We start from the raw sequence: 18,291 nt of genomic DNA on the forward strand, positions 1-18,291 counted from the left end.
CTCAGCCTAAGGGCCGCTGCTAGAAGCGTGGGGTGTGGAGGTCGGGCGCCGGCTCTGCGCGCAGGTAAGGAGGGCCGGGGGGCGAGGGCCGGGGGGTGGCTGGTGAGGAGCAGCGGGGGGCGGCGGGGTCCGCCCGGGGGACGGACGCGGGGGCGGACCGCGTCCGCCCGCATCACGGGGGCCCCGCGGGCGCCGTCGGGGGCGGAGCGTGCGGGGCGCCCCGACGCGCGGGGGTCCCTAAGCCGGGACCGCGCCGCCGTCCTGGAGGCCTCCTTCCCGCTGCCCGAGGAGGTAGTGGCCCCGCGCCCATCCGGAGCTGCGATCGGTTCTGCAGACCGGCTGGCTTCAAGCCGCGTTGGGCTATAAACACTTCGCATTTCAGCTTTGTGCTGCTGCGCGAGCTGGGGACGCTCTGGTTGGCGGCGGCCCTGTTTGTCGCAGTGGAGGCCCCCGTCGCCTGCAGCGGGGAGAGGCCTTGCACGGGCGGGAGGAGGCTTCTCCTGAGTGGTTTGGGCTCCTGGGTCTGTGCTTCTGTTCCCCTGGCGTTTCCTCTGCCGCCCATTTATTCTCCCACCTTCGACCCCTTTTTAGACTTTCCACATCTTTGTTTCTAAGAAAAGAGGTCCCTGTTTCTTCAGCAAGGATTTGTTCAGTGTCAGACAGCCCCAAAGGCCAGGTGCTGTGCTAGATGCTGGGCTTACAGCAGGCCCTGCTCTCAGGGGGCTTCCTCCCAGGGCTTTGAGCCCTGCCACCTGGTCAGTGTGTATTTCAGTGCTCGCTTTCCCAATACCCTGTGTGTCCAGGTCTGTGCCGCGGGCAAGCGGCTGCACCTAGAGTCCATGGGCCTCATTCTTGTCCTGTAGTGACTTTGCCACCACGCCCTCCTTTTAATGCACTGGGTGGCGAGCTCACTCATGGCTTGCTGGCAGTTGGACTGTTTTGGTGTCCATCACTCTCCCCCCCTGTGCCGGTCGCAGCCTCAGGGCGGCTGACAGGGCAAAAGCGGGAGTTCACGGGGCACAGGTGGGTGTCAGGTGGGTCCCAGGGCTGCCCGGGCCTCTCGCCCGGTGCCTGCTTTGGTCAACCCCCTGCAGGGCTGCATCTCTGAGGGCTGGTGCGATTCCTGCACCCCTCGGTTTATGACATAACGTATTTTGCAGGTGGGCAGACATCATGGACATAGATGCTGAAAGGGTCAGAATATCGAAGGAGATCAGGGAGTTGGAACGGATTCTGGGCCCCAGCTCTTCGAGCGTCGGCGCGGACATCTCGGAGTCCAGCCTCGACCCGGATTCTGCTGCGGGTCGGTGTCAACGCTCCTTGGTCAGAGCGGCCGTGTCTGCCCTCGGGCTCCGGTCAGCCGCGGCGTGCTGTGGTGCTGGACGGCGCGTCGCCACCCCGCCCTCGTCAGCCCCGGGCCCCACTGGCTGTGCGAGCGCCCTGCCCCACGGTGCAGCCGGCTGCCCTGGGAGGAGGGGCTGTGCTGCCCTCCTCAGCAGTCGGGCGGTTCCAGGGCTGAGCTCGCCCCCGGGCTTGAACAGTCAGCACCGCTGAGGCCCCATGGATCTCTTCCCTGGGCTCAGGCAGTTGCCCTCTGTCCGCGGCCCCTGCTGCCAGGGCTCTTGTTCGCTCCACTCCACGTGCTTCCCTGGGCCCTGAGTGTCCCTCCCCACAGCTCTGGCTGGAGGCCTGCCTGCAGTGGCTGAGCCGTCCAGGGCCCTGGCCTGCTCAGTGCGCTCAGGCCCAGCTGCAGCTCTGAGACCGAGCCTCTCACGGTTCCCAACTACGCCAGGGCCTTTTCTCACTTGGCATCGGGGCCTCTGTGCCTGTCCTGTCCCCTCCTTTGAGTGGCTTCACTTACCCCAGGACAGGGCTGTCTCCTGTGAAGCCTGCCCTGGTTGTACCCGCGTGCCCGGCGGCACTCCGCGGCGGGCTGGCGTCTTCTCTTTCTGGCTGACCCTGCCCTCGGCTTAGTGCCTGCCCCACACAGTCGATGGGCAGCGCTCAGCCACTGGGCACGGGCGGGGAGGGGAAGGTCCACGCAGCACGTGTCCCACCCCCCGGACCTCCCTGGCCTCCGCCCCTCTCTTGTCTGCCTGGGAGACGCGCCGTGTGCTGCACTGGCTGTCGGTCTCCTTGGCGCCTGTGGCGTCCCATCCCCAGCCACCGTTTCCGTCGTAGTTACTGACACATGTGCTTGCGTTCCTGCAGATTCGCTGCCCGACGAGGACTCGGATGCTGCTGGTCCACTGCTCTTGGTAACTTCTGGCCTGAGGTGGCTGTGCCGCTGAGGCAGGCGCACCACCCTGCCAGGGGATCTGGGGAGGGGGGTGTTCTGAACTCATCTTGGTTTTTCTGCGTTTTTAAAGTAACACGTGTTTGTTAGTAAAGAGGAAACACCCGAAGTATCATCAGAAGTAAGGTTGCCCCTAGATACGCTGCTCTTAACAGCTTGGGGTTCACGCCTCTTGCTTTCTCTGAGCTCCCGTCGGGTCCACTGACCTCAGGGGACGTGACATGACACGCGGGAGGCTGAGCGGGCTGCCTGGGTCCTGCCCCGTGTTCACCTCTCTGCCTCAGTTTCCCAGTCTGCGTCGTGGAGGCACTCAAAGCACCAGTCGGTGCACGTGTACCAGGCCTAGAACGGCGCCTGGCAAGTAAGCACGAAGGTGGTGCCGCTTTTAAACTGTTTTTTTGCTTTTGTAGTTTTATGTTAGTTTGGAAAAATTTTGCAGCTGGCTTTTTGGTTTTTTTATCCAGTCAATAGAAAAAGAATTGCTTCCTATTTTTAGTAGCTGGGTGGTCCTTCTGATATGGATTTACTGTAGTTCCGTGGTTTTTAGACTCGTCACTTCGAGGTAGACGTTGGGGTTGGCTCTGTTTTTATCCCTTCAGCGCCGCGGCAGCCCGTTGCCTCCCACCGCGGCTGCCAGCGAGCCTCTTACAAAGTCCAGGTTTTACAGAAGCTTTTATCGTAGAAAGCGAAAACCGTTTATTTCGTTAACGCTTCGCCACCTGAAGCGTATTCTTAGATAGTACTTTTTTTTTTTTTCAAGTTTTTTATTTTATCTATTTACTTTTGGCCGCGTTGGGTCTCCGTGGCTGCGCGCGGGCTTTCTCTAGCTGCGGCGAGCGGGGCGCTACTCTTCGTTGCGGTGCCCGGGCTTCTCGTTGCGGTGGCTTCTCTTGTTGCGGGGCACGGGCTCTAGGTGTGCGGGCTTCAGTAGTTGTGGCACACGGGCTCAGTGGTTGTGGCTTTCGGGCTCTAGAGCGCAGGCTCGGTAGTTGCGGCGTACGGGCTTTGTTGCTCTGTGGCACGTGGGATCTTCCCGGACCAGGGATCGAACCCTTGTCCCCTGCATTGGCGGGCGGATTCTCAACCACTGTGCCACCAGGGAAGCCCAGAAATTGCACTTAAATTGAACTGTCTTAAAACTAGGGAACGTGTCCGTACGCTGTGTGGTCCTCTGTCAGGGTGGTCTCACACCAGCCCGGCGGCCAGAATGTAGCTCCACTGGGGCCCGGAGGGTGCGGGAGTGTTCCCTTACCTGCAGTTTTCCGCTTGTCACCAGGAAGGAGAAAGGTGGGGGGAGGCCAGCAATGATGAGGACGACCCCAGGGAGAAGGCACTTCCTGAAGACCCAGAGACCTGCCTGCAGCTGAACATGGTCTACCAGGAGGTCATCCGGGAGAAGCTGGCGGAGGTCAGCCTGCTGCTGGCCCAGAACCGGGAGCAGCAGGTAGGACAGGGTCTGGCCCCGAGAAGCCCTGCAGCCAGGCCTCCCGGGACCAGGGCTCTGGGTCCCCTCCTCTCCAAGGGGAGGCACTGCTGCCTGGCCCACAGGTGGCCGCTTGTGTCTGCCACAGGAGGAAGTCATGTGGGCACTGGTGGGGTGCAAGGGCCCCAAGGTGAAGAACAGCAGGAACCTGCCCTCGAGTCTGTACATGGGGCACTTCATGAAGCCCTACTTCAAGGACAAGGTCACCGGAGTGGTGCGTGGTGCAGGCCCTCTTCTCGTCGGGGAGGGAGGGCAGGCCCTGGGGGAAGGGGCTCTTGTCCCCACAGCCTTCTGTGGGCCTTGTGGCTTCCCTTGGATTCTACAGGAGAGTGTTCCCCAGCCTCCCTGAATTAAAACCCTGCCGGGTTCGGGGCTGAAAGTCAAGGTCTCCTCCCCTGGAAGGTGGCAGCTGAGCTCGCTGCACAGAGAAGCCCCTGGGGCGTTTCCTGGAGAGGTGGCGCATGGGCAGCGGTGTGGAGTCCTAGCGGCAGAGGTGTCCCCGTGGTCGATGGCCGTCCCGCCCCCCTCGTCAGCGCTCGTGGGGTCACTGAGCTCACCGTGTGCCGCCGGGTGGTGTCCAGAGCCATTCTCAAGGCAGCGCTCTAGGGCCAGGCGTCCGGGGCCCGGCCTCACACGCGGCCGGGCTGCTCGAGAAGCTGGGGGACGGGGTCCCAAGTCCCGGCGGGGAGCACAGTCGGGTTCCATCCGCATCATGACACGACGCTCTCCGACAGGGGCCTCCTGCCAACGAAGACACGCGGGAGAGGGCCGCCCAGGGCATCAAGGCTTTCGAGGAGCTCCTGGTGACCAAGTGTGAGAGCCCAGGCCCAAACCTCAGCACCTGCCCGGCTCGGGCTCGAGGGGCCTTCACCCCGCCCTGCCTGTCCCCAGGCCTCCCCACAGCCGTGGGCCGCCAGGGTCCTCGGGGCCTTGACCGCCGGGCCTGGTCACTCGAAGCCCTGCTCTTCCCGCGCCGGGTGGGGTCCTTGCGGTGACACTGTCCTGAGGGGCAGGCCCAGCCCCCGACCCTGGGCTCGCTCTCTGGTCGCTCCCGCCCCGCTCCTGAGTGCGCAGCCCTGGGGGGCCCTGCCCGGGGGTGGGGTTGGGGGTGCACGCTGGGGAGAGTCCCGGGGCGCCCGCCAGCACCTTCGCTCACTCGCTGCGGGCCTGCACGGGGCACGGGCGCTGAGGGGGTCTGACCGAGGCACACGCGTCCTGGGGACGGCACGACCACATCCTCCTCCTTGCTTCTCAGGGAAGACCTGGGAGAAGGTCCTGCTCAGAAAGTCAGTGGTGAGCAACCGCCTGCAGCGCCTGCTCCAGCCCAAGTTACTCAAGTAAGTCTGAACGCGGGCGACGGGAAGCCGCCTGCCCCCGGGCGGGGCCGGTCCAGGCTGGCGGCTCATGATGGCCAGAGGTCCCATTAGCCGTGCCCCTTGCTCTGCTGGGGTCGCTCCGCTGCAGCGGGAGTGACACTGTTCCTGCACTTTCTCCCATGCCAGGCAGCCGCACGTCTAGGGTGGCGCGTGAGGGCGGGGCAGGCCTGCTGGCCATGTAAGTCACGTGACCTGGGTGCTCTTTCAGGCCTGGGCCTCAGTTTCCACCCCTGGAAGTGAGGGCCATTTGCAAGCCATGCATCCTACGTGTGCTGATAGCATGGTGTCTCATGACCACGTCACAGCACCTGGGGTCAGGCCAGGGGTCCCAGGGGCTGCCCACTGCCTCACGGCTTGACGTGTGGGTCAGGATCTGTTGTGGTGACAGTCGGGTCGCTCCTCAGGCTGTAGGAGAGCTGGGTTTTCTGCTCGGCCTGTTCTGGAAACGGTTATTTCCTGTAGCGGTAACTGCAGCTCCGGCCTCGGTGCTGGGCGTGAGGGTCAGGATGTCTGGAAGGCCCCGCTGTGTGCGGGGCGCAGGGCTGGGAGCTGGGACACAAGCTCTGGGACGTGGGGCGCCGGTAGTGTTGTCACCCGCATCAGCATCGGCACACTGGCCGCCGGTGTGACCGTCGTGACACCCAGAGGGAGGGCCACTGCTTTCTCTGCGGGCGCGAGGGCCAGGGCAGCTTACAGAGAGTGAGCGGCTCGTCTGCGGTAGCAGGGTTCGCCTTTGGACCCCGCGCCGAGTCTGTGCTGCCCGTCACCATGCTGCGCGGTGTGGTACGGGGTGACCAGCTCTGCGGGGTGCGTCCCACAGCTGTGGAAAGGCCAAGCCAGCCCCGGAGACCCCCACGTGCCCCGGTGGGGCACAGCGGCACCGTCGGTAACCTTGGTGCCCCTTCTTGCCTCTCAGGCTCGAGTATTTGCAGCAGAAACAGAGCAGCACCACGAGTGAGGCAGAGAGGCAGGTCCTGGAGAAGCAGGCCAGGGAGGCTGAGAAGGAGGTGCAGGACATCCAGTGAGCGGGGCCCTGCCGGGGGTGGGGGTCGCGGGGCGGGCCCAGGGCAGCCCGCATGACCCCGCGCCCTGGCCCTTCCTCCAGTCAGCTCCCCGAGGAGGCCCTGCTGGGGAGCCGGCTGGACGAGCACGACTGGGAGAAGATCTCCAACGTCAACGTGAGTCGGGGCGGCTGCGTCCCGGAGCTGTGGGCGGGGTCAGCACCGGGCGGCGAGGCCGGGACCGCGTGCCACCCGACCTGCCGGGACCCTCTCCGGTCAAGCACACGTCCCCAGCGTGGGGCGGTTTTCGGGGCCCTCCCCGCTGGCACGTCTCGCAGCCTAGATGGAGCCCCCAGGCCCCGCAGCCCTGCAGCCCTGTCAGGGCCACGGCCCCACAGACAGGTCTCTCTGCGCGCAGTTCGAGGGCAGCCGCAGCGCGCAGGAGATCCGCAGGTTCTGGCAGAACTGCGAACACCCAAGCATCAACAAGCAGGAGTGGGGCGCACGGGAGGTGGGCCGGCTGCAGGCCGTCGCGGCCGCACGCGGCCACCTGGACTGGCAGAAGATCGCCGAGGAGCTGGGGGTAAGGCCCGGGGCCCGGCAGGGCCGGGGGTCTTGGGGCTGCGCGTCGCGCCGCCGCGCGCGGCCAGGCTTGTCCTTTGGGGCTGTCGGAGGTCTCCCTCCTGACGCTTTCGAGGGTGTGGCCCTGGGGAAGGACGCCCCCCCACGCCTCCCCAGGCGGAGTCCGGAGGCTCCTCGGACCCCGCCGCCTCCCTGAGAGCTCCCGTGCCTTCCACCCACATCCCAGAGCGGCCTGTGAGTTCCGTCCAAATCCCTTCCCTCCCCGAGTTCCCGCCTGTCTCTCCCTAGTGGGCTTGAGGGAAATTTATTCTGGTGGTTTGAGAAGAACCTCTTCTTGGTTTCTTTTGGGTCTCGTTGTCTTTCTCGGCTCCTAAGGCAAGAACTAAGTTCTCGCTCCCACCTCCGTCTTCAGCGACGAAGGCATTTTAAGGCCCGCTTTTCTGAGAACAGCTTGCTATGAAATGTCTCCTTTGTATCAGTTTTGGAGTGGCTGTGGTTTCGGTTTTCATTCCCTCTTTGGATCTTAGCTTATGTAGGAATGTGCTTTTTCGTGTTTAAATACCGAGGTTTGTTGGAATCCCTTTTGTTATTCTTTAGTTTGAACGTTGTGACCTGAGAATGCAGTCTGTAAAAATCTCCGTTTTTTAAATTTCTCACTTTTGTGGCCAAGCACGTGGTTGCAGCAGACCAAACTAAATTTACCGAAGCCACTCAGAAGCAAAAGCCTGCTCTCTGCCCTAGAGTCTGGATTTCCGTATAAGCCTATTAAAGGGAGTTTATTATTTTATTGAATTTTGCTCTCTGAAAGAATTGTATTGATGGAACTTGGATGAAGCCTGACATAACTGTTAAAAGGTCGTTTTGTTCTCGTGTCTCTCACAGCTTTGCTGTATGCGTTTAGCTGCTGTGCAATTTGGTACACTGGCTTTTTTTTTTTTTTTTTTTTCTTTCGGTGCGCGGGCCTCTCACTGCCGCGGCCCGTCCCGTTGCGGAGCACAGGCTCCGGACGCGCAGGCCCAGCAGCCACGGCTCACGGGCCCAGCCGCCCCGCGGCTCGTGGGATCCCCCCGGACCGGGGCACGAACCCGCGTCCCCCGCATTGGCAGGCGGGCGCCCAACCGCTGCGCCACCGGGGAAGCCCTCCATTGGGAGTTTGAGTTCACAGTATGGTTTTGGCGTCTCATAAATGGGGAGCTCTGACGGCTTGTGGACGTACTTGCTTTCAGGAGCCAGTGTCGGGGACCCTCTTTAGTGGGCCCGAGCCTTCTGTCGGGGGCACCGCCCACTGTCCCCCAGGGACCTGGCAGGGGTGCAACCGCGGCTCGCAGTCGGGCGTCCCCCGCGCCTGGTGAGTGCCGGTAACCGCGCCCCCGCGCTGTGCTTTGGCCCCGGCAGACCCGCCGCAGCGCCTTCCAGTGCCTGCAGAAGTACCAGCAGCACAGCCCGGCGCTGAAGCGCGGGGAGTGGACGGAGGAGGAGGACCGCGTGCTCACCCGGCTGGTGCAGGAGATGCGCGTCGGCCGCCACATCCCCTACCGGAGGAGTGAGTCGCGCGCCCGGGAAGGCGGGGGCCCCGGCCCCGCCCGGTCTCAGCTGTGCGAGCCGGCGGGGCCGAGTGGGGGTCACGTCGTCCCGGGCGGTCCGAGGGCAGCTCTGTGTGGTCGCCTGACCCCGCCCCGGGCGGCCGGGAGGCGTGGCGCCCACGAAGCTCCTCTGTCCCCAGTCGTCTACTACATGGAGGGGAGGGACTCCATGCAGCTCATCTACCGCTGGACCAAGAGCCTGGACCCCAGCCTGAAGAAGGGTCTCTGGGCGCCAGAGGAAGACGCGGTACGCTTGCAGGACCCAGGGGAGCTGGAGCCTGGGGTTTAAAGCCGAGCTGGGCCGGGGGGGTCGTGACAGGCAGCGGGGGGACTGTGTGTCCGCTCCTCGCTCTGCAGAAGTTGCTTCAGGCAGTCGCCAAGTACGGGGAGCAGGATTGGTTTAAAATCCGGGAAGAGGTGCCAGGTAGGAGCGATGCCCAGTGCCGCGATCGGTGAGTCGGACAGCGCTGGGCAAGGGAAGGCCTTGCTGGGGTTGCTTCCGCGCGGGCCGCGGGCCGGGCTGGGAGACTGGCCCAGGGGGACCTGCTGGCGCGGCGGGGTGGGGGGGGGGGTGGCCTTGGGGGCTAGGCGTACCAGACTTGTGTGCAGGCTCAGCTGGACATCCTCTGAGATCCCCTGGTTGGCAGTTTCCCTGAGCCCCGTGACCTAAATTCCTCTCCCAGATCTCTGGTGGCAGGGTTTCTGGCAGGCAGCTTCTGCTTCGTCCTTTTCTTGGCTTGCTTCTTTTTTTTTTCTTTTTAACAGCTTTATTCTGTAATTCGCGTAGAATCCATTCATTTGAAGTGTACATTTCTGTGGGTTTCGGTGTATTTATTGAGCTGTGCAGCCATCACCACAGTCAATTCTAGAACATTTTGATCACCCCACAAAGAAACACTGTTCCCCACCAAAAAACAGCAGTTCAGGAGTGGGCAAAGGGGACTTCCCTGGTGTTGCAGTGGTTAAGAATCCACCTGCCAATGCAGGGGACACAGGTTCGAGCCCTGGTCTGGGAAGATCCCGCATGCCACGGAGCGACTAAGCCCGTGCGCCACAACTACTGAGCCTGCGCTCTAGAGCCCACGTGCCACAACTACTGAAGCCCACACGCCTAGAGCCTGGGCTCCGCAACAAAGAGAAGCCATAGCAATGAGAAGCATACACACCGCAACCAAGAGTAGCCCCCGCCTGCCGCAACTAGAGAAAGCCCGCGTGCAGCAGCGAAGACCCAACACAGCCAATAAATAAATAAATAAATAAATAAATAAATTTATTTTTTAAAAAAGTGGGCAAAGGACTTGAATAGACGTTTCTCAAAAGAAGACTTGTAAATGGCCATTAAGCACATGAAAAAATGCCAACACGATTAGTCTTAGAAATACAAGCCAAAACCACAGCCGGATACCACCTTAGGATGGTTAATGTTTATAAATAATGGGAAATAACGAGTGTTGGAGAGGATGTGGAGAAGTTAGAACCCTTGTGCACTGTTGGTGGGATCATGGAACGTATAAAATGGTGCAGCCACTTTGGAAAACAGCATGGAGAGTCCTCAAAAAGATAGACCGAGAATTACCACGTTATCTAGCAATTCCGCCCAGTACCCAAAAGAATTGAAATCAGGGACTCAAACAGAAATTTGTACGCCCGTGTTCGTAGCAGCACTATTCACAGCAACCAAAAGGTGGAAACAACCCAAGTGTCCATCAGCAGATGAGTGGATAAACAAAATGTGCTTCTAATGTTGTATGGACACTAGAATGTTATTCAGCCTTAGAAATGAGTGATAGTCTCATAGGTGTAACATCATGGGTGAACCTTGGAAACACGAACGTTTGTGTACAAGTGTTTGTGTGGATATACATACTCATTTCTCTCAGCTATACCTACGAGTGGAATTGTTAGGTCACTTGGTGGTTCTGCTTAACTTTCGAGGAATGACTATTCTCCAAAGTGGCTGTGCCCTTTTACATTCTCACCAGCACTGTAGGAGGGTCCCAGTCTTCTACATCCTCACTAACACTTAATACCTGTGATTCGAGCCATCCTAGTGGGAGTGAAGTGGTATCTCACTGTGATTTTGGTTTGCATTTCCTGAAGACTGACGATGTTGAGCAGCTTTCCTGTGTTTGGCCATTTGTGTATCTTCTCTGAAGAAACAGATATTTCTGTCCTTTGCCTATTTTTAAAAGTGAGTTATAAGGGTTCTTTGTATATTCCAGATAGAAGTCTCTTAGCAGATACGTGATTTGCAAATATCCTGTCCCAGTCTGTGGGTTGTCTTTTCACTTTCTCGATGGTGACCTTTGAAGCACAAAAGTTTCTAATCTTGCTGAAGTCCAGTTTGCCTGTATTTTTGTTCTGTTGCCTGTGCCCTGGGTGTCATAGCTTAGAAACCACTGCAGATGCCAGGGCAGCAGCAGGAGGCCATCTTGGCTTCTAAAACGTCCCTTTGTTTTTATGTTGCTTTCAGGTATCTCAGAAGGTTACATTTTGGCTTGAAAAAGGGACGATGGAATTCCAAAGAAGAGGAAAAGTTAATTGAATTAATAGAAAAATACGGTGTCGGTAAGTTTTTATTTTTTGTTTCGGTTTTTTTAGTTTCACACTTACTACATAGTGATTTTAACATTTGCACGTGTTAGGGAGTGATCATAGTAAGTCTAGTAATCATCTGTCCCCGTACAAAGTTATTTTAACATTGTTGACTGTGTTTCTTCTACCGTGTAGAGCGTCCCCTGGCTTATTTATTTGGTAGCTGGAGATTTGTACTTCCTAATCCCCTTCACCTGTTTGGCCTCACCCCTCCCCCCTCCCCTCTGGCAACCACCCATTGGTTCTCTGCATCTGCGGGCCTGGTGTCTGTCTGTCTGTCTGTTTTGTGTGTTAGACCCGGTGCACAAGTGCAGTCACACTTCCTCTGACTCGTTCCACTTGACCTAACACCCTCTAGGTCCCTCCGTGTTGTTGCCAATAGCAAGATTTCTGTTTTTTCCTTTCGAGGCTGAGCAGTGTTCCATTGTATGTATAGGCACTACACGTTCGTTATTGTTCTCTGTCCATTCATCTATCGATAGACACTTAGGTTGCTTCCGTATGTTGGCTGTTGTAAATAGTGCTGCTGTGAACATGTGGGTGTTAGCTCTTCTTTAAATGTTTTGGAGAATTCACTTGTGGAGGCATCTGGTCCTGGACCTTTGTTTGTTGAGCGTTTTGTTTTGTTTTTTGTGTTTTTTTTACTGATCAAATTTTATTACTGGTGATCAGTCTATTCATATTGTCTATTTTTTCCTGACTCAGTCTTAGGTGAGTGTGCTTGTCTAGGTTTTTATCCATTTTTTCTAGATTGTCTAGTTTTTTGGTGTATAATTTTTTGTAATCTTACATGATCCTTTATATTTCTGTGGTGTTGGTTGTAACTTCTTCTTTCCATTTCTGACTTTATGGATTTGGGCACCCTCTTTTTCTTGATGAGTCTGGCTAAAGGTTTATCAATTTTGTTTATCTTTTCAAAGAACCAGCACTTAACTTTCATTGATTGTTTTCTGTTATTTTTTAAATCTCTGTTCCATTTATTTCCACTCTAATCTTTATTATTTTCTTCCTTCTACTAACTTTGAGCTTTGTTCTTCATTTTCTGGTTCCTCTAGGTGTAAAGTTAGATTTTTTTATGTGAGGTTTTTCTTGTTTCCTGACATAGGCTTGTATTGGTATAAACTTCCCTCGTAGGACTGCTCTTGCTGCGTCCCATAGATTATGGATCTTTGTGTTTCTATTTTTATTTGTGTCCAGGTATTTATTTCCTCTTTGATTCCTTCAGTGACCCATTGATTGTTTAGTGGCAGATTGTTTAGCTTCCACATTTGTGTTTTTGAAGTTTTTTCTTGTAGTTGATTTCTTTCTTTTTTTTTTTTTTTTTTTTCTTTTGTAGTATTTATTTATTTACTTTGGCTGTGCCGGGTCTTAGTTGCGACATGCAGGATCTTTTTTTAGTTGCGGCATGCGGAATCTTCAGTTGCAGCATGCGAACTCTTAGTCGCGACATGCATGTGGGATCTAGTTCCCTGACCAGGGATGGAACCCCAGCCCCCCCTGCATTGGGAGCGTGGAGTCTTAGCCACTGGACCACCAGGGAAGTCCCTCTTGTAGTTGATTTCTAGTCTCATACTGTTGTAGTCAGCAAAGATGCTCGATATGATTTTACTCTTAAATTTATTGAGACTTGTTTGTGGCCTAGCATGTGGTCTATCCTGGAGAATGTTCCATGTGCACTTGAAAAGAATGTGTATCCTGTTTGGGGGTGAAATGTTCTGTATATATCTATTAATTCCATCTGGTCTCACGTGTCATTTAAAGCCAGTGCTTCCTTACCGATTTTTTTTTCCTGTCCATTGACGTGAGTAGGATGTTAAAAGTCCCCTACTACTATTACGTTACCGTCAATTTCATTTTGCTTAATTCTCTCTATTTATTTCTGTGTGTTAGGTCAGTTAGGTTTCCTGATCGTGGAGAAGTGGCCTCGTGTAGGAGACATCCTCTGGGCCCGGCGGTATAGTCTTCTCTGGTCACCAGAGCTCTGTGTTCTGGGGGTGCCCCTCTATGGGCTTTGTGGGCCCTTCTGTCGTGTCAGGGTCAACTACTGTGGTGCTGGTCGGCGGGGCCGGCCCTGGTACAACGGCTGTGGGCCTGCTGCAGGGCAGGGTAGGCTTCCTGCGTGGTTGGCTGCATGTCTGGGGTCGGGGAGCGGTGCTTGGAGCAGGGCTTCTGGCGGGCGGGGCCGTGTCCCCAGAGCTAATAGGCTAGAGGGAGGATTCCAGAATGGCGCCCACCAGCACTGGTGTCACCGCAGTGGACCTGGCTCCCCAGAATGGCTGCCACCAGCGTCTCCATCCCCAGGGGGCGCTGCGTTTACCTCCTGCCTCTCTGGGAGGCTCTCCACCATCGGCAAGTGTATGTGACCCGGGCTCCTTGCAAACCGCTGTCTCGTGTAAGATTCTGAGTGCCCCCTTTAAGAGCGGAGTCTCTGTGACCCACAGCCCTCTTGCTCTCCCAAGCGTATACCCTGGTGTCTTTCAAACCCGAGTGTTCTAGGGGCTCGTCTTCCTGGTGCAGGAACCCCCAGGACTGGGAGCCCAGTGTGGGGCTCAGCCCCTTCGCTCCTGGAGAAAGACTTCTGTGACGGTGCTGTTCCTCCCGTGTGTGGGCTGCTGGCCCGGAGGCGTGCATCCTCACCGCACTGCATCTCTCCCCCTCCTGCCCGTCTCATTTTGGTTTCTTCTTTGTGCCTTCACGTGTGGAAAGTATCTTGTTAGCCTTCAGACCATTCTCATGCGTGCTACCTCTGTGAGTAGTTGTACTTCCGGTGTGTCCACGGGAGGTCAGCTCAGGGTCTTCCTGCTCCGTGGTCTTGGCATCTCTGGTGAGTTCTTGATGCATTTGCTGTCCGAGGGCTTCTCACAGCTCTGAGTTCATGGTGGAGTTTTGCAGATACCACTGGAGGCCTGTGGTTTGCTCTCATCCCAGGCTGCCTCCCCGGTCATCAGCTCTTCTGCCCTGTTTTTTTTTTTTATATTTTGGCCACGCCGTGCGGCTCGTGGGGTATTAGTTTCCCGACCAAAGACCACACCTCGGCGTGAGAGCGCAGAGTCCTAACCGTTGGACCACCAGGGAATTCCCGTTCTGCCCCATTTTTCATCATCTCAGCGGGTGGTGGTGGTTTTTTCATTTTACAAACTGATTCGTGTTCATTATAGGAAATTTAGAAGCAGGGATGTATGAAAAGAAGGAAAGGAACGTAACTCATTTCCTGTCTCCAGAGGTAGCTGCTGTCTGCTGGCGTGCACTTGCCGGGTACTTCCCTGTGCAGGGTGGCTTTGCTAGGAAGAGCCAGCTTATTTAAGTTGAATCATTTCACTTTTAATTGAGCAGCTATTTTTTACTTTATGATGTGTCGTTATGTTATCCGTTACTAATATTTTTCTACGTCTTTACACATTCTGCGTCCTAGCGTTATTTTCAGTAATCGTGGTACATTTCCTTGGGTAACGGTACACAGGTTGTTCTATCAGTTTTCTGTTAATGGACATTTAAGTTGCTTCTCATTTTTCGTTACAGGGGTGGAGCGAGCTGAGGGTTCAGTGGCTCAGTCTTTGCTTATATTTGTGACGTTTCCTTAGAGGAAATCCTTAGACATAGCATTGCCAGGTTTGAGGGTTCTGTCCCACGCAGTCACACTGCCCCGTGGAAGCAATGCCCCACCAGCACTCTCTGGCAGAAAACACCAAATAATTTGAAACGTCTGGTTTAGAAGCCTGGAACGGCAGATATTCAAGGGCCGTTTCACGTAAACGTGGGTGGCTTCTTTCTCGTGGTTGTGCGTTTGCTAGAACCTCCCTCGGGCTGGTTATCCGTTGAGAGTCAGATGCCCGTCTTCTCACGGGGCTGCTCGGGCGTGGGAGCAGCGTGAGCGTTCTGTCGGAACACGGCGCGAGTCTGCCTGAGGGGCCTCCAGCGTACGGGGGAGAGGAGCCCTTCTCCAGGCTGCTCCGCTTGTGTTGTCAGAGCCTGTGTGTAAGAAGTAACTTCCGTGTGGTTTTGCTCTTGTAGGTCACTGGGCAAAAATAGCCTCTGAACTACCCCATCGGACGGGTTCCCAGTGCCTAAGCAAGTGGAAAATCATGGTCAGGGTGAGGCTTTACTAAAAGTCAGCCGAAGGCCCCAGCCCCCGGGGGCTGGCGTCACCGCAGGCAGGATGAGGGGAGAGCGGCTGGTGGGCGAGAACGGGGGCGTCCGGTTTCCGGCCGCGCTGTCTCTCCTTCCAGGCGGCCGAGGGCAGAGGGGGCTCGGCCTCCCTCCTCAGAGCGGCGGGAGGGCGCTTCCACCCAGCACACCCGGCCCCCTCGGCCCCCTGGAGGCGCACCTACTCGAGGCCCCTCCCCAGAGGCCTGGCCCGCCTGCCCGCTGCCCCCCGTCGCCGAGCCCTGGGGCGCTGGGACCTCCAAGTAGCCCTCCCCCTACAGAAGCGGCAGCGGCGCAGGCGGGGGCGGCGGCCCCCTCGCAGGGTGCGGTGGAGCTCCAGCAGCGGGGACAGCGGCACCGCCAGCGGGGACATCAGCACCGCCAGCGGGGACTCGGAGCCAGAGGCAGCCCTGGGGGCCCTGACAGGTGGCCGGGCGCTGCTGCCAGCACAGCATGTCGTGCCTGACGTGGACCTGTGGGTTCCCGTCCGGCAGAGCGCCAGGGAGCTATGGGGAGGGGGGGCCGGGCGCCGGCCAGGACCCTGTGATGCCTGCCCCCGCCCTCGCGAGGGCTCCGACCCGGCCCCGGGTGGCCGCTGGGAAGCTTGCGGCACGGCCTCAGCCCCAGCAGAGCCGGCAGGCCGGGCGCGGGCCCCCGCCGGGACCCAGAGCACCAGCCTGAGAGGCGTCAGATGCCCGTGCTCGACGGACGCTCGCCCCTTGAGCTCCGTGGGGCCGGCGCGCCAGGTAGGCCACGGGCGGGGGGGCGCTCTCCTGCTGGGGGTCAGCGAGGCTGCGCTCAGGGGTGGGGCTGGCCTAGGCTCGCGCGGCTGCGCCCCGGGCGTGGGAGCGGACGCCTCCTCCCTGCACGTTGCGGTGTGCGCTCCTGAGCCGTCCGCTCGTTCCGGAGCACTGCCCAGGCAGAAGCTTGCTTCCTGAGCCTGGCCCCTCCATTTCCCCCACCTTGTTGCTTGGGTTTTTTTTGGCCACACCGCACAGCTGTGGGACCTTAGTTCCCCAACCAAGGATTGAACCCGGGCCCCGGCAGTGAAAGCGCTGAGTCCTAACCACTGGGCCGCCCGGGAATCCCCCCGCTTGCTTGCTTTCAGAGCTCCGTGGGGGAGCTGCAGGGGCCGGCCGGGTGGGTGCTGCCCCGAGCTGTGGGGCGGGAGGGGCGCGGCGAGGAGGAGCTGTTCCTCGGTCACCCGCGTCCAAGGAGGCCCCTGTGGAGGGCCCCACTGCCCGCCTGCTCGGGTCTGACTCAGCCGGTCACACGTGGGCCTGTCCGCGGACGTGTCGAGGCCCTGGGCCCAGACACGGCTCTGGCCACGTTTGGGTGGCGTCCACGTTGGGGCGGCTGCTCTGTGCTGGGCGAGGTTGGAAGTCCACTCTCTGACACCAGGGACAGTGGAGGCCACGGCCCCCGTGCCACGTGGCGTCGTCTCCCCTTGAGTCTGTGACTGCAGGGCCTTAAGCCCAGGGTTCGTCTCAGGCACGTCGTGTCATCAGCTCAGGGATCTTCCTGGAGAAACGGGGACTCTGTTAGTCCTGGGTGTGGCCGAGCTGGGCAGCTTCTTGGAGCCAGGCCTTAGGGACCCCCTGCCCTCCTCTGAGGTCACCACACTCCAGAGAGTGTTTCCCAGCGGCCCAGGGTGCAGGCGCAGGGCGCTTTGGGGTCTGGGCAGGGAGCCGTGCGTGCGCCCGAAAGCAGCAGCCTCCCGTGGTCTGTCAGGGTGGGGACGTCCACTCGGGGCCCCTGGAGACAGCGCTGCAGGCGCTCAGACCCACGTGGCCACTTGGTGCCAGACGCGGCGCCCCAGGCCGCCAAGACCACCCCGATGCCCACCACCCGTCTCGTCTCCCATCCGCACCCCGCTCCGGCACCCAGCGGGAGTTGGAGGATGGTGAGGGTGGGCGCGTGGCTGCCCCGCAGCTGAGCCTGGCCAGGAGCCCCAGGGGCCTGTCTCTCCCCACAGAAGGAGCCGAGGCAGCCGCACGTGCGCAGCGCCGCCCCTGGCGGCGGTGGTGGCAGTGGCGGGGCCGGGCCCTGCGTGCGGCCGCTGTGGCACGGGACCGGGCGGCGGCGCCAGGAACATGCCCTGCAGAGGAGGCTCCTTGAGCACCAGCTTCTGACGGCCGTGAGCCCGTGGGCGGGCGAGGTCGTCCTGCCACGCGCTCCCCGGAGGCCCGCCGTGGCGCGCAGCCGAGGTACTGCCCGGGCGCCCCTTCCCTTCGGGAGCCTCCCGTGGGGCCCGGGGGTAGAGTCGGTCGGGGAAGGGGGACTGGAGGGGACCTGCAGGCACGTGGAGGTCACAGCTGCCCTGCCGGGGAGGAGGGACGGGGGAGGGGACCGCCCGCCCAGTGTCGACCTGGGGGGGGGTTTGGTTTTGCCTCTCCCGTTCTGCTTAGCACCTGGTGGCCGGTTCAGGAAGTGACCAGACACTCAGGCCTAAGCGGGAGCCTCTTCTCGGGATTCTGAGTGTGTCGGTGCCCGCGTGTGGGTCACGCCGTCTGGGGGGGCGGGACTCTGGGGCTCAGGAGTGTGCGCCAGCCTGCCAGCAAGGTCCTCGCCCTTCTTTCTGGTTGAACGTGGCGGCAGCTGGGTGTGGGTTCTCTGGGGCCCCTGCCTGGAGCTCAGCCTCTGGGCCCCTCTGCACACGTGCCCGTGTCCCCTTCAGCTGACGGCATCAGGAGGCGGCTGCAGGGCGCCCGCCTGGCCAGCACCCCGGTGTTCACCCTCTTCATTCAGGTAAGAAGCCTCTGACGCACAACTTTTTTTCCCTCGTGCGTTGTGTTTCTGGTGGAGTTTTGAAGTTTGTGGTGGAGTCGCTTAAAGTCCAGCTTTTTGAAGTTGTGGATCCTTAAAAATGGCTCTTCTGTCACCTACGATTCTCAGCGTTCAACTCGGCGTGGGAGGGGCAGCCGTGGGGCGGTGTCCCTGCCGCGGTCAGCCAAGCCCTGTGTGGGAAGGGCTGGGCGCCGAGGGGAGAGGGGCCTGGCCGTCCCCGGGGGCTGGGCCAGGGCAGGAAGGCGGCGGCCCTGAGGCGCCCTGGAGGACCCGAGTCCTGGCTAGGGCCTGAGCCGCGTGGCCACGGCCTCAAGGCGCTGTGCGGGCCCAGCCCGGGCCTCTGGGCCGTTGGGTCTGCTCCACGAGAGCAGCTGTGGTCAGCGCTGGCCTGAGTCCCTCCGCGGACACCCTCATGGCCTTGGCCCTGCAGGGGCGTGGGGGGCCT

The 18,291-nt window shown here is 59.3% G+C and overlaps 2 protein-coding genes across 2 annotated transcripts in view; both read left to right on the top strand.

The window, feature by feature from the left end:
- Nucleotides 1-17,986, top strand: SNAPC4 (small nuclear RNA activating complex polypeptide 4). The gene is made up of 18 exons (XM_028497766.2): nucleotides 1-64; nucleotides 1,161-1,303; nucleotides 2,212-2,258; nucleotides 3,573-3,740; nucleotides 3,868-3,993; nucleotides 4,514-4,592; nucleotides 5,035-5,116; nucleotides 6,072-6,176; nucleotides 6,261-6,333; nucleotides 6,575-6,739; nucleotides 8,134-8,281; nucleotides 8,462-8,568; nucleotides 8,679-8,773; nucleotides 10,795-10,889; nucleotides 14,928-15,007; nucleotides 15,341-15,805; nucleotides 17,035-17,266; nucleotides 17,737-17,986. The coding sequence occupies exons 2-18, from the start codon at nucleotides 1,174-1,176 to the stop codon at nucleotides 17,820-17,822; spliced, it is 2,283 nt and encodes a 760-aa protein (XP_028353567.2). The 5' UTR covers nucleotides 1-64; nucleotides 1,161-1,173; the 3' UTR covers nucleotides 17,823-17,986.
- Nucleotides 17,536-18,291, top strand: part of CARD9 (caspase recruitment domain family member 9) — an 18,530-nt gene continuing 17,774 nt past the window's right edge. Inside the window, exon 1 of the mRNA XM_055089455.1 lies at nucleotides 17,536-17,807. The gene's annotated coding sequence lies outside the window, so the exon portion shown is untranslated. The remainder of the gene's footprint in view (nucleotides 17,808-18,291) is intronic.

The sequence above is a fragment of the Physeter macrocephalus genome, chromosome 13 (genome assembly GCF_002837175.3).
Source record: "Physeter macrocephalus isolate SW-GA chromosome 13, ASM283717v5, whole genome shotgun sequence".
Taxonomy (NCBI): Eukaryota; Metazoa; Chordata; class Mammalia; order Artiodactyla; family Physeteridae; genus Physeter; species Physeter macrocephalus.